A 15,149-nucleotide genomic window follows, 5' to 3' on the forward strand; every position below is an offset into this window, starting at 1 on the left:
TTTATATGATGGGACTTCCTGAGACCAGGCAGGAGGTAGCAGCTCCACATTAGTTTGAATCACATCTGTCAAGCCTACCTGGGCTATTTTTTCCTGCAAGGCACTGATCTGATGAATACCTGGCTTTGCCCACATGGAAATGGTACACCATTTCCATTTTACCATGGCAAATTTTGGGGCTTTTCTGATTGTGTAGCTTATATTGTTGGACAGACCCACTGGACAAAAGCCATTGCAATATAGGCAAGCCAACGATTAGAGTAAAACTCTCCCCCCCCCAGTTACTCATTTGCTTTCTACCAAAGCCCAATACGCAGCCAGTAATTGTTTTCAAAAGGCACCTAGTCCTGTGCGGTGGGAGGTAGATGGCATAAGCAATACCTAGTGGGATTCATCTCCCTTCACCTCTTTGCTGCAAATTCCTATGTGCATTGCCACCTGAAACTAGGACTCCCTGTTCAGAAGGTTTGTGAGGTTGCCATGGACCTAATAATATGGGAATAATACGAGAAACAGCATGTTTAGCCTGTTCAAAAGCTTCTCCCCATACAAACTGATTCAGGGGGTCTTAAAATCTGTTCTAAATGTGGAATACACTGATGCCCTAGAAGTCCCACAAAGTGTCACACATCAGCTTTATTTTGCGGCTCAGCTATATGAAACATCATCTGTTTTGCAGCTTTGGGCATAATCCGGCCAGGCCCTTGCCAAATGGTGCCTCAAATCTTTACTTCGGTTGCTGGCCCTTGTACTTTCTGTGGATTGATTTCCCAGCCATGCTCTCTCCTAGCGCCCGTGACACTACTCAGTGCCTGTTCAACATCCTGTTCAGTAGGTCCAATCAGCAGGATGTTGCCAAGGTAATGAGACAGCTCACGTATTTGGGGATAAATTACACTCCCCCCCAGTGCTGAGCCACAATTCTGTGATAAATTGTGGGGCTGTGCAGGTATCCCTGAAGCAGCACCGTAAACGTATACTGCTCACCTTCCCAGGAAAAGGCAAACTGTTCCTGCCTCTCTTTAGTAATAGGGATGCTGAAGAAGGCAATCACCAAGCATGTATCGCAGCTGTATTCAGAATCCGATCATCTACCATGCCAGGATCCATTTGGTTTCTTTACAGGCCAATGAGATCTATTAAAAGGCGAATGTATCCGCTGGATAACCTCTGCTTCTAGCAACTGTTCAATGGTCTGAGAGGTTTCAGCATGCCCACAAGCAGAGGTATTGCTTTGCCGCCATAGGCTTGGGGTCGGGGGGAATAGCACAATGGGATTGTCCACAGTTCTCTTGTCCACAGGCTCCGGGGCCCAAACTGATTGGACACCAAGGGATATTTTCCCCCAGTGGTATTAAAAGTCTTTCCTGCTAACAAATCATGGCCTATGACATAATTCATACGCTTTCATAATCCACCCCTAAGCTGGAAGTGGAGGAGGGTTTTCTGGTTGCAAGGTTAGAAAAGCTTCTTGAGCCAGCTGTGCTGCCCCCTCCCCTCCCCTCCCAAGTGTATTAATATTGAGCACTCTGTTCTTGGGGAGATGGGATGGATTTCTGAGAATTAGGGTTATCTCTGCCACGGTAGCTAGAAAAGCCCTAACCCATTGCTTATTACACCAGCTCCAGTGTATTACACAGGGGCGACATGCTGGAGAGCCACCACCTGTTTCCAAGTCTTGTTCCCGACTCTTGTACCCAATGGGGCAGGTCAGCATAGGGGGGAGCAATTAAAGGAGACGTGTTTAGTGTCGGCATGGGGTGCAGGCAGGACCAATGCCCCAAACTCCTCCTTTGCTCCTTCCCCTTTGTTTGGATTGTTTATACAAGCCTCACAAGCAAGGGGTTGGTTTGCCATCTATCCTGTCTGCATTAGTGCCGGAAACATCTCTTTCCAAACAGCCTTTCTCTTTGGCTTTTGTGCTTATAACACCCCGAGACTCCTTTCCTCTCTTTCCGCCTGATAATTGCCAAGCTGCCCCAGTGGTAACACGCCCATGGCTTTTCCAGATGCAGCCCTTAGCAAGCAAATTACTGGTCCTTTCAAAGCAAATGAGGCACCTGCTAATACAGAGGTTTGCATGGTGGGTGTGAAAGGTTTCCTATCAGGGCTTTTACAAAGGCTCGTGAATACATGCCTAGCTCTGTGCCTAGTTCCTGTAAATACCGACCAGCCTGAGCTATACTTTCCCAAGATGCTGCTTTTTCATCCCAATTGAAAAGCAAGGGATACTGTAATTTCAAGGCTTCCCAGAGCCGTGTCCACAGGGAGCGAGGCGTGTTATCCTGCGCTTCTCTCAGCCGCTGCGTAATCATAGGGTTTTGTGGCACGGCACCCAAACATATTAATTCTTGAGGATTTAAATGGACACTATCTCCTTCAAGGTTCAATACTCCAGATAACCACTGTTCCAGCCTTTTCCCCAGCTTTTGCCAGTATGCTTCTGCCAAATTTTGTAACTCGGTTTGTGTGTAGCCTGATGTATGCTGGGACACCCTTGGGGGCCCATTGCTTTGTTAACCACTAACAGCCAGGCAACGATGCTGTTGCATCTTCTCATCCTCTGACTCCTCTGTCTGCTCCTCATCCTTGGAGTCCGGGAGACTCTGTCCCACCAGTTGCCATCCAGGCAAGCAGCTGGGATTTCCACCAGATTTCCTGCTGGGCCCCTCTGCAAGCCCCTCTGTACTGTCCGCGTCAGCCCTGTTTGCTGCTCCAGGCCTTCCATACACCGCTGCGTTTGCAGATCGTACAATCCTTTTCGTCTTAGATCTAAAGATTCCCACGTTCATTTCAAGAATGTTAGTGACAACCAAAGACAAATCTTGCCGAGTTTTTCCTTTCCTCACCCCTTGTTTTTGTCCTCAGCTTGTTTTTGGAGACAAGTTAATATTTCCGCTGGGGCAGGACATCAAGATAACTCCTTTTCATTTTCCAACTCACCAGGGAGGTCACCTGGGCCAAACACTGTGTGACTCGTCCCCACACCTGTGTGCAGGGCCAGCTGGCAAATTTGTGGGTTGGTCAGCATCAGAGTCCCTCCTGCAGACCTTTTGTGGAGGACAGGAAACCAGCCTGGAGAAGAAAACCCCTGGACAGCTGTGTATGCAAACTGCAAGAATGAGCATACAGGTATCCATGGGGCACTAAGTGCATTTGCAGAGCACCTGCACATCACTTAGCAATGTTTCTGATTGCTGTACTGAACTGCAGGTATGTTGGGGGACCTGGCCTATCATCTCTTCCAGACTTGTAAAGGAGAAACATTGAAGAGGTTCAATTACTGCTTCAGCAGGCATAAATGATGGTGCAATGCTTCTTGCATGCCTCAAAGCATGGGGGGGGGATCCCTAATGACAACACTTTACCTGAGGGAAGCTGTACTTCTGGGAGTATTGCTGCCTGCTGATGCTGCGCAACCTTTGCAAAATGAAGAGTGAGTTCCTGGCTGGCAGCTTGATGTTGATTGGGTTTTTTTTTTTGCTTTTGAACCAAGGGACTAAAGGGCTATAAGAGTCTCCTGAGAGTCTGCTGTAGGAGATGCTTTCAGAGCACGCCAGGAACCGTCCCTCTGCGGCACTTGTTTTGCAGAGGGAATCCTGCATGTGTGCAGGTGTGGACTTGCTAGCAGTGAAAGAAGAAATAGGAATGCTGACTTTTTAATACGTTAATAGAGGTAGCATGAAACTGGTGAAGTGAATGAACCCAGTGAGAACAGACAGAGAACTGAAACATGGCAAACTGCATTGACCTGACGAGACAACGCAGAGGCAGTGGCAGACAGCCCTGAAGCAATTAGCAGTAGTTTTGAAAACCACATGCAGTGAGTGCAAAGGAGAAGAGCAGAAAGATGGTTTGCTACAGGCTGCTCTAGATGAACTGCAAGTTCTCCTTTCCCTGCAGCTGTGGAGCATAGTGCAAAGGAGAACAGAGGGAGTCTTTGCACCTCTGATACAGCAGGTAGGGGGACAACGGCTCAGCAAGCAAATTGTTTGTGACCACATACAGCATGGGGGGAGCTCTGGGGTCCGTCAGTTGGGTCTGCACTGTTTCTTTTAGTTGCATAATATCCCTCTACCTGTGTTATTTGCTTCTGTGAGCTGCAGCTTGTGCATCGTGTTCTCTTTTTCACTCTGGGCATTCTCAGTCCCTGCTGCACAAACCACCTCAGTAACCCTACTAATACTTTCTCTCCAGTGCACTTCTGTTTTTTGTTTTTTTTTTTTTTTCCCCCCAGATACCAGAAGTTCATGCTACTATGAAGGGCTGTGTCCCTCAAAAGCCCCCCTGCCTTTGTGGGGAGGAGGGGAATTATGTGAAACTGGGATTTGCAGTAAAAGCACTGAGCAAATCCTTACTGGGAAAACTCTCCATCTGGTGTCGACCAGTGTCCTGAGCGCAAGAATGTCCAGGATCAGTAAAAGGACTGCATTCTTGTTGCAGGATGCTGGCACAGTTGGCAGGGTGAAATAATGGCGTTCCTTCCAGGGATGGCAATGAAAGGGGTTAAAAATCTCTTTGCAGGCTGCTGTTTGTTTTGGCTGACATTTTCCTGCTGCACTGAACAGGAATGGAGCAGGTAAATGCTTCGTGACTACAGAAAGCGCCTGCAGACCTTGCACCCTTGTGCTGTGTCTCTCAAGCATCTCAGTTGTCATCTCCTGCAAAATGATGTCACGTTGTGGTGGGAATGGGTACTGCTCTGTGCAGAGGGCTTTATGTTTTTTCTAGTAGTTCTCTTTGAATAAAGTATAACTTAACACTAGTGGGTCAGTTCTTTGTGAGACTGAAAAGGTCTTTAATCAAAATCAAGGGCCAGGCAAGGCAGGAAACGAGGCTGGGATGGGAATAACGAAAGTGATGGGGGGGGATCTGGTACGCGGCCCAAGGGAAGGGGAGCTGGAGCTGCCTTTCCCCGGCCCCCGCTCCCCCTGCTGCAGAGGCCTCTGGCTTCAGACAGTGCTGGTCTGCCCGGGAAGAGCCCCACGGCCAACCGCGATGTCGGCGCGTTAGCGGTGGCGGCACCTTGGCTCTTGGCACCCGCGGCACCTGGCGAGCCCCCGCCACCAGCAGTGGGTGGCAGACCAGAAGAGCGAGATGTGAACGTGGCTGCAGGGGGGGCTCTGAGCCCGGCACCAGCCTGGGGCCGTGGCCCCGCGCTGCCTCCTCTGCTCCCCGGCTGACGGGGCGCGAGCAAGGCCTGGCTCTCTCTCCTGGGGCCTCCAGCAGCCTGTGCCGCGCTGAGGGCCGCGGTGGGGCCCTGCTTGCCGGGGTTGCCCCTGCCCTCGCTGCGGACCCTGCTGCGGGCGGCGGCGGGGCACCGCGGCCTCGGCAGCGGCAGGAGTGAGGCAGGCCGCGGAGAAGGGGGGCGATGAGGGGCTGTGCCGGGGCGGCCGGGCCGCGAGGGTAGGGAGCGCTGCCACGGCGCGCTGCCCCTTTAAGCGGAAGAGCAAGGTGGAGGCGAAAGGTGCTGGCGAGGCTGGCCCGCGCACGCGCAGACGGCCTGCGCCGCGACTTATTCGGCGCTGCCCGCGGAGGGGGCCGTGTACGAGGGTGGGGAGAGGTGCCGCAGGCAGGCCCGCGCATGCGCTCGGCTCCCCGCCGTGAGCTTTCTGGCGCTGCCGGAAGCGGCCGTGGGGAGCGGAGCCGAGCGGAGCAGGGCAGCGCGGAGCGGCGCGGTGTCTCCCCGTGTGTCGCCTCGCCCGCCGCGGGCGCCATGGAGCCGGCGGCCTGAGGGCGCAGCGGCCGGCCCTGCCCCGACATGCCCGCCGGGCCCTTCGGCGCAGGTAAGGCGGCCCGGGCCCGCCTGCGCCGGCGGCTGCCCGCGCCCGGCCCGCTCCTGCCGCCGGCGGGGCCTGCGGCGGCGGCGGGCGCCGCCCGCGAGGCTCTGCGCTGACCTCTGCGCTGTCCGCCGGGGGCACCTGCCGCGGGCGGCGCCGCTGCGGGCAGTGCCGGAGCCGCCCGGCGGGGCCGGGCCCGCGGCGCGGGCCGGAGCGGCGCGTTTCCTCTGGTCGCTTCCGCGGTGGCCTGCGGGGAGCTCGGCCGGTGCCGCGGAGCCGCCGCAGGGGCCGGCGGGAGCGACTGTGGGGGCCCCGCGCAACAGCCCGGCCGCGGGGGCGTCTCCGGGCCCGGCCCTTCCCCGGCGGCTCCGAGCGGCGCCGGAGCCCCTCCGAGGAGCGTGCGGTGTCGCCTGCAGCCGGGCACCTCCTCTCCCCTCCCCGGCGTGTCCGGCTCCTGCAGGCAGGACGGTCGTGAGGGGGAGAAAAGTTTTTGTTAACAGTTTCTTTCCAGACTTTCTTATGAATAATGCTGTACTGCTGGCTGTGGTCCTCCTGAGCTTTGCGATGATTCTAGCATGATGTCTCTTCTCCCTGATTTATTGTTCTTCTCATCTGATATTTGGAATCTGTGGGCAGCAGCTTCAGTGCAGGAGGAGCACAGCAGGCTGCTGCCTGGGGGCCATCAGCTCCAGGAAGTCTCTTCCCTGTTGGACCAATGCAGCTTGTAGGGTTGTGTTAGGAACTGGACTGAGAAAGAAGTGCAGACGTAAAAATAAGTGATTGAATGGAAGTTGCTTTCAGTCGAGATCAGGGAAATGATCTGTTTCATGGTGGAGTTCATAAAGCAGTTTTTGGCACAAGTGAGAGATGTGAGAACTGAAATTATCCTGCAGGAAGGCCATGTGACAACTTGCTCAATGTAGCATTTAAAGATGGAGATGATAGTGAGCAATAAAGTAGTAGTGATATCTGAATAATAAACCTTGAAAATAAAGTAATATCCAAAACTTAAAGTTGACTGATGCTCTCTGTACCTTATGGTTCTGTTAATCTTCAGACTTTACAGTAGCCAATTTTTAGGTAGCCCTCTTAATGGAAGATGCATAAGCTTCTTGTTTTGGGTAGATTGGTGTCTAATAGTATTCTTGGGGATCAAAGTTGCGATAGGGTCTCTGAAGTTAATCAGTAGGGAGTGCCACAGAGAGATGAGACCCAAGCCCTCTGGTTCAGACGGTACCTTGTTTGAGACCCAGCCTTCCATGTGTCACACTCATGTGCCAACTTCTGCTACAGTTAGGTGGTAACATTAGACAAATTCATCTTCCTTGGGCAAGGAGGGCTGTGATGCTCTGCTCTTCTGCTCAGGAGCCGTGTGATTGAATGGCTCACTTGGCCTGATCTAGTAGAAGGCTTTGAATTCAGATTTTTTTTTTTGTTTGTAGGGGAATGTCTTGACAAGTAATTCCTTGGGTCTCCATTTCTTCTTTCATGTTTCACAAAATACTGATCTTTTGGAAAAGTGGGGCCTGGAGTCTTGATCTCTGAATCTTCTGTCTGTCTGTGGCCTTACTTTATTTTTTATCTCCTATTCTGCTTGTTGTCTTTAAGTGTAATGTGTGCCTAGGTCAGAGCATGGTTGGGCTCCAAAGGTGAGTTGCTTGGAAGAGTGTGCACTTCTTCAGTCCTAGTGGGCTTAATCTGGGAAAGGTGCTGAGTTATTTAGTCTTGGTAGGATCTAAACAGCTCTCTATATACTCTCCAGCAGAAACCTGAAGGGTGAAGGGGCACCTGTGTAAAAGTGGGGCAAGTGTCCATGTTCAAAATGTAAGCCTCAGCTGGATTGAAAAATTAATCATAAACACTTTGATACACCATCCAAAGAACCATCTTGCCACAAACTGTCTTTTCTGACAGTAATCCTAGCATTTAGGGAGCAGATGCCAATGCTGTTGGTGTAGTAGATGTAGTATTGGTGAGAGAGAGTACTTATTTTCTGTGGAATACTTCTAAAGTATAGCTAATATCTGAGAACTTTATGGTGACCCTTTATATTGCTGCCAGTCTGAATTAGGCTGTATTGTCTTTAGTGAGGTCTTCATTGGACACATCTCCGATGTTCACTCTGCATCTGCTGTATTACTACTTGATATTATTATCATCTCCATGGGATTTCCAGCTTGGGCTCTGCTTTTTTGGTCCTGATGAAATCCAAGCAGCCTCCATTTTTGGGGTATGTCTTCCTTGTGCTCCTAAGCCTTTTGTGTTGTAGGCAAATGAAGCTGTTGAATGTGCCAGGCTAGATGATCAAGTTTGGAGGGTCTTCTAGGGCTACCAAGATGATTAATGGACTGGAGCATCTCTACTATGAGGAAAGGCTGAGAGAGCTGGAACTCATCAGCCTGGGGAAGAGAAGGCTGAGGAGGGATCTTATGTGTATAAGTATCTGAAGGGAGGGTGTAAAGAGGATGGGGCCAGATTCTTCTTAGTGGTGCTCAGCTACAGGATGAGAGGCAACAGGCACAAACTGAAACACAGGCAGTTCCATCTGAATGTGAGGAAAAACTTCTTTCCTATGATGGTGACGGAGCACTGGAACAGGCTGCCTGGAGAGGCTGTGCAGTCTCCATCCTTATGGAGATATTCAGAAGCTGTCTGGACACAATTGTTGGAAATGTGCTGTAGGTGACCCTGCTCGAGAAGGGGGACTGGACTAGATCTTCAAAGGTCCCTTCCAACCTCAACCCTTCATCCCTTCCCCTATCTGCTTTCTATACAAATAGTGGGTCCTTACCACCCCTGCCCCCCACTCCAAAAAAATCCACCTCTGCATTAAGTTCTGAGCTTCTGTATATTCCTTTGATGTAAATACAGAATGTGGGTCTATTACTTAGATAATTCTCACTCTCTCACTTTACTGATCCAGGTGTTTGAATATTTTGGCTGCAGTTTCCATCTGAAGTCTTTGGGGACTGGAAATATAAAATCCTCAAAGTCAACATATTTAAGTGTGTTAGTAACTTTGTGTGTACCAACTTGTAACATTTTTATGTGCTGAGAAGCTTTGCTCTTTAATGCTGAAACATCCATCATCAGTGGTTTGTAAGGTGATAGTTACTAAAATGACAAAGTTGAAGTGAATCTGGAGGGAATATATTGACAAATATTTTTGTGTGATATATAATTTGGATTTCATCTCTGAAACCAAACATACTTCCAGTATTTTTTTTAAACTTCTCATCTATCAGTTGTTCTACCAGCGTTAATATCTACAGTTTCTTTCCTGGTCCCTCTAGCTGTATTTAGGGGGGGAAAAAAAAAACCCTGAGGATTTTTTTTTATTTAGCACAGTCTTCAGGAACAAACTCATCCTGTTTCTGAATTTGAGTATGCAAAATTGCTTGGAAAACTTCAGACTTTTATTTTAACATCCCTGCCAAATTTAGGTAGTCTGAGAGTTCTTAGTGATTTTTTTTTTTTAACCTCAAGAAAACATGTCTGTGGAATTTAAAGTCTCCTAAACTTTGCACAGCTGATGCAATTTGAGCTAGTCTAAGTGCTGCTTTGAAGCTGACATGCAAAAGCATGGCAAAATCTGGAGTAAAATCAAGGTGCAGATCATATGTGATATGGAAGTTGCATCTCTATTTTTCAGTTGCTGTAGCTGTTGCAGTAACTTGATAAACACAGTGTCTTCTGAGGGAGTAGGTCCTGCTTCTGCAGACAAAGTATTAGATAACTTTTGTCTAAAGGTTTTTCAAACTGCTATAGGACTGTCTTTATGTTGAACCTATGGAAAAAAATGTTGTACAAACATTGTGCAGGGAGATTTATCAGGATTTTTTTTAACCTAGTAAATTATGTCCAGTTTCATGAAGCTGAAGTGTAGATGGCTTTAGATATAGTAAAATCCTAACAAACAGTAACAGTTTTCAATTCAAATGGTGGTTAAACTGGAGTATAAGATGAAAAATAACTTCTGGTCCTTCCAAATGAACACTTACTCCTCAATGTAGGAGGTGACTGAATCAGTAGCTTAGGAAATTCAGTCTCAGGAATTTATCTGTATTATCTATTTGTGTTTTAATATTCCTTAGTATTGTGTATTGATAAGACTAACAGAAGACTTCTTATTTAAGACTGCCTTTGATCTTGTCATATATTAATAAGATACAGATGTGGGCATTAAACTCGCGTATGAAGGTCAGGCAGGAGGTTGTGTATATGTGGCACCAGTGGTTTTGGTGACCTCTGTCTTGCTTGACTGTGTCAACAAATGGCATGTTATCCTGTTTCTGTTAACAAATGCTATTTCCCTCACAAGTTGAGAAGGATCTAGTGGAAGAGGTTTGCATCTTCACTTAGCGCGACTGGAGTTGCATGAAGGCAGATGGCTGCATCCTTTGCACTAGAAAGTGCAGGACTTTTGCAGTGCATCAGGACTTGGGAGCTCTTGTCTTCCCTGACTGCTTCTGCCTTCTACGTGAGAAAGCTCCTGTCTAGGGGATAAAGGCAGAGTAAATGCGCTTGCAGTTATTGGCGCACTAATACATTTCTGCTATTAGCTGTTAGCTACCACTTCAGCTGAAGTGTGGTGATGGAAAGTATGTGCAGCTTAATCGACTGAGATGGCTTTATTTAAACCAGCGCTCCTTGAATGGTGTGTTACGTGCTTCCCTGATGGACTCCTCGGTGCCCAGTATGAGGGATGGGCACTGCCTTTGCTGTCTCTCAAGAAGAGAGGGAAGGAGGATGCTGGTCTTGGGGGCAGAGGCAGTGCTGCAGGCCTGAGAGGGGAAGGAGAGAGTGGGAGCGAGAAGCGCTAAGAGGGAGTGGATTATGGTTTACTTCTGCCCCTTTTCCTTCCACTGCAAACACCAGGTGGAGACGAAGGCAGTGTTCAGGTGGAGCAGAAGGAGGGGAAAGTGAAGAGGAAGGCCTATGGGTTTAGGGGTCTGAAGAAGGGCAAAAGATAGCAGGAAGAGAACCTAGCCAAAGAGGTTAACCAGTGACTGAAGCCATTGCTAAGGCTGATGCTTGTAGCTGAGGCTGTAAGGCATCTTCATGTGACTCTTCTTATTTATTTATTTATTGCTTGATTGATTGATTGCAACTTTGCTGTGTCCCAAGAGCTAGTGTCCTGGGATTGTTGTTCTCCTCTAAGCCTGAGGATAATGACCGCAAATGGCCTGTGCATCCCCCCTGCCACTGCCCCCAGAGGAGGAGAAACATCTAAACGATGTGGAGGATATACTTCCTGCAGGCTGTGACTGCTCTGATTAACTTGATATCAGATGAGCACATGTGACTTCTGCCTCAAACCAGGAAGGAGACAGTTTGGAAAACCAAGCTCTGAGGAGGAAGGGCAGCAGCAAGAAGGGAATAGTCAGGCTTTTTACATAGCTTTTTGGTGTAAATCCTCATGGAGGGGGTTAGCTAAACAGGCAAATCTGTTTAAATGGTGGCTTGTCCTTAGGAAAGAATATCTCCAGGCCTGGCTTCTTGTTTGGTTTGGGGCCAAGAAATGTTTAAGGGAGGTATACAGGGAATGTTCAGAGTAACTACCTCCTGAGATGTGCCAGCTAAGTGTAGTTGGCAAGCAGTGCTCAGCATGCTGTTCATGACAGCTTGAGCTGATCTAAGTTGGGGCTGTTGAATACTCTTGCCTTCTCTCCTGTGCCAGCCCTGTTTTCCTTGTTTTTATTGTTCCTGTGGTCAGCTGGCTCACGTGAGTGATCTGAAGCCTGACAGTGTTGGTGTGGGAGGAGAGAAAAGACGGATAGAATGGTCTCAGTTCTGATTGCTTGGACTGCTGTGCTGATGCTACTCTGTTAATGCTGCGTTAATGTTACTGAGCTGGAACACATGATGGCTATTGCCAGAAGGGATGTTCCTGCCACCCCTTCTGGACATGTTCTCGTTGCTCCTTTGTGCTCCTTTGGCACAGGTGTTCATCTAACCGAAGTTAGATCAGATCCCAATCCAGCTAAAAACTATCCCAACAGACAAAACTTTAGTGCTGCCTTAATGTTTCCTGACCTTTTGATATACAGATTAAAAGTGGTGGCATGCGGCAGGTCTCCTTGTGCTGCCCACCCCTGCCCAGCGTGGCTGGGCAGCAGTCCCAGGTCAAGCTGCTGGGCTCCTCGCTGCCTCCTGGCTGCCCGGTGCTGCTTGCTCTGGCCAGCCTCCGAAGCTCGCCCCCGAAAAGCAGAGAGCTGATGCAGCATGATCCCACAGCTCTCGTGGCAGAAAGGCATAGCCTGCCACGCTGTTGGGAAAACGCTGGTTTAGAGCAACTGTGGCAACATAACTTTTGCTCTTTATAACCCACATCCTGCTTCCTTAGGTTGTGATTTCATGATAATGCAAAAAAATAAAAGCTAATGCTGCAAAAAACCTGATTAGTTTGTGGTCGGCTTAGCTCCCTAAACTGGCTCCCTCTGTGATGAGGGGCAAACATCCAACTGCAGGGGTGCTGGGGAAGAAGGGTGCTGGCTCTGCTTTTCCTACCTATCTCTGGCAGAGCTATCTGGGAATTTTTTTTATCCTGGATCTTCAGGACAAATCTAGGTTAGGGAGTGGCTACATGTGCATTGCCATCAGCTGGCCTAAAGGAGCAGTAACCCCTGCGTGCAGAGACAGAAGCTTTTGAATGTCTTTGCCTTATTTCAGCTGCAGCCCATGCATATCGCTTCAGCCATTTCCTGCAAACGGGATCTTGTACCAGGTGTTGTACTGCTTGTAGATAAGCTTCCTCTGATATGCTGATAAAACGAGAATGGTGTTCCAGTTGTGTTAATTTTGGCAAATTATTTAGAATAAGCTACTGCAGGAGTCCTGTATGTCTGCACTGAATTAGAGATATGCAGATGTATTCATACAGCAAGAATCAGATTAGTGTGGGGACCAACCTTGTTCAGCTTGTAAATTTTAGAGATTTTAAATGCGTTAGGGTGTACACAAGTGTCTCAAGTTTGATAGCAATATGTGAATTCACAGTACAACTTTGAATCTCAGTTTAAAAAAAGAATTATCCTCCTGGCAGTGATACTGGATTTAAGTTAGTGATGTAAGGATTAGCTGAGGTTTGGTGGATTGCTTCAGGACAGCTGAACTTTCCTGTATCAGTCAGTCAGATTTTTCAACCGTCATTTTTGTTGAGTAGTGCCTGTGGTGGGAGTTGCAAAGGTAAAGAGACTGAATTTTGTCTTCCAAAATGACTAAGACTTTCCTGAAGGCTTACTGGTATGCATTTCTAACTACTGTTGAGCTGAAGCAATGACTTTTTTTTTTTTTTGTTCCCTTTTTATGTGAATGAAATACTTGCAGAACTGTCATCTATTCAGGCAAAGATGTTTTGCAAGAGCCCCTTTCCTGCAGGAGCAGTGTGATGTGAAATCACTTCTCCTGGATTTTTAGGTGTCTCAAACAGGTTGCTACTCCATGTATTCAGCTTTTCAATTGAAACTTAATATAGCTGTGAGCTTCTTTGTTTAAACAAAGATTATATTAAGATTGAATGACTGCTCTTTGAATCTCTTCAGCCCTTCAAGGGTACGATTCATTCGTATGCATCTTAAACTTATGAGGAGCTATATCGTGGCACCCAGCTTCAGTTTTGGTGACTTAATGTCATAGACATTTCTACTAATTATGTTTATTTTTGTCTTTTCTTTTAAATTCCTTGCACCCCAGGTATTGCTTGGTTTGTAGCATAGAGGCACTATGTACTCGGAGTGGAGATCCTTGCATCTTGTCATTCAAAATGATCAGGGTAATACGAGTGTACTTCACAGCTATCCTGAAAATGTGGGGAGAGAAGTGGCAAATGCAGTGGTACGTCCTCTTGGGCAAGCTTTAATTACATCATCGGTTGGAAGTGAGAGTTTACTCAAAACAGACAAAGAAGTAAGTGCTTTCCCTTAGAGAACGTTTTCTTCATGCTATAGTGGCTGCTTGATGATTTCCTATGGACTCTTTTTTTTTTTTAAAAAAAATTTCTTTAATCTTTTTGAAGTGTACTGTATTAGGTTAGTAATCCGTATAAGTAATACTGGACTTTGACCCAATAGTAAGTGATGTGCAGAATTTATCTGAGCTCCTATATGAGCAAGTTTATCCTAAAGTGTGTGTTTAAAGGGGAAAAAAGAAACCCAAGGAATTTAGTGGTTAACACATGAAAATCTTTCTAGAGTGAACTCTTCATTGCTGAAGTAACAGTATGGGTGCTCTTTTTTTTTTAAAAAAAAAAATCTCTGTGTAGTAACACCATGTATGTAATTATTGTCCTGGATTTAAAGCTTTCCTATTAATAACACTGTTACCCAGCTCTTGCATGCTCAGAGTTGTCTGACTGCAGTTTAGTCTAAAGAGATTCAGGGCTTAGAGTAGTTCGTTTATTTGCAGTCTTCATAAAGCCTTGATACTGTTTGAAAACACTGAAGTCATTAAGTCCTGTATACATCACATTAGAATTGGTTCTAATGCAATAAAATAACAGTAGAAATAGTTATGTGGTAAAAGCAATGTGTGCTAACCACTGTTCACCCACTAAGATATAGATCTAACAGCCTTGCTTTCTGTTTTCTTTAGGTAAAATGGACTATGGAGGTGGTTTGTTATGGACTGACCCTCCCTCTGGAAGGCGATACTGTGAAATACTGTGTCGATGTATATACAGATTGGATTATGGCCCTTGTATTACCTAAGGACTCCATTCCTTTACCAGTTATTAAGGAACCAAACCTTTATGTTCAAAGCATTCTCAAACATCTCCAAAATCTCTTTGTACCAAGGTGAGTATCAGGTCAGTAGTTCTAGTGGTGGGAAAGAGGCTCAGGAATTTGATGCTGTAGTCAGCAGGTAACCTCTATCAGAGAGGCCTCACTGAACCGTGGAGACTCTTGATGAAAATAAGAGTGCAGTTATTGCAAAGCACAGTTAAGTTTGAAGTTAAGAGGTAGGTGTCCTCTCCAAGCATGTTTTGTAGCTTTCAGTAGCAAGTTTGGCTGTTGCTGCTGTGTTTAGATAACTAGTTACAGTACATTCAGACTTGAATCTTTGTTCTGAGAACTTTGAGAACCATCTCATTAGATGAACAGGGATCAGGGTGGGAGATGGTAGCATCACTGTGTGGTTGGTGCTGTTTAAAGCTGAGAACTAAAAGCACATCATGGCAATCCCATGCTCTGTTTACTTAAGAGTTGACTGCATTTCTGATGTGATCTTGCAGTAAGGTGGCTTACTTATCCATGCCTGCAGCTTGCTGCCTGTTAAATAGGCATAATTATGTTGACCATGTGTCGTTGATAGCTTTCAGAGAACTCCACAGAGAAGTGCTGCTATCTGACACCCTGATGTTATACTGAA

The 15,149-nt window shown here is 47.3% G+C and overlaps 1 protein-coding gene and 1 long non-coding RNA gene across 2 annotated transcripts in view; both read left to right on the plus strand.

Annotated features, from left to right (window-relative positions):
- The first annotated feature begins 3,623 nt into the window (after positions 1-3,623).
- On the plus strand, positions 3,624-4,765 carry LOC135330071 (uncharacterized). The gene is made up of 2 exons (XR_010391827.1): positions 3,624-3,960; positions 4,525-4,765. It is a non-coding gene; the product is annotated as an uncharacterized LOC135330071 (long non-coding RNA).
- A 787-nt stretch (positions 4,766-5,552) lies between these two features.
- Positions 5,553-15,149, plus strand: part of RALGAPB (Ral GTPase activating protein non-catalytic subunit beta) — a 71,833-nt gene continuing 62,236 nt past the window's right edge. Inside the window, exons 1-3 of the mRNA XM_064521349.1 lie at positions 5,553-5,786; positions 13,476-13,688; positions 14,373-14,575. Coding sequence (XP_064377419.1) covers positions 13,506-13,688; positions 14,373-14,575 — 386 coding nt within the window. The 5' untranslated portion in view covers positions 5,553-5,786; positions 13,476-13,505. The remainder of the gene's footprint in view (positions 5,787-13,475; positions 13,689-14,372; positions 14,576-15,149) is intronic.

The sequence above is a fragment of the Dromaius novaehollandiae genome, chromosome 16, assembly GCF_036370855.1.
Source record: "Dromaius novaehollandiae isolate bDroNov1 chromosome 16, bDroNov1.hap1, whole genome shotgun sequence".
NCBI classification, from domain to species: domain Eukaryota; kingdom Metazoa; phylum Chordata; class Aves; order Casuariiformes; family Dromaiidae; genus Dromaius; species Dromaius novaehollandiae.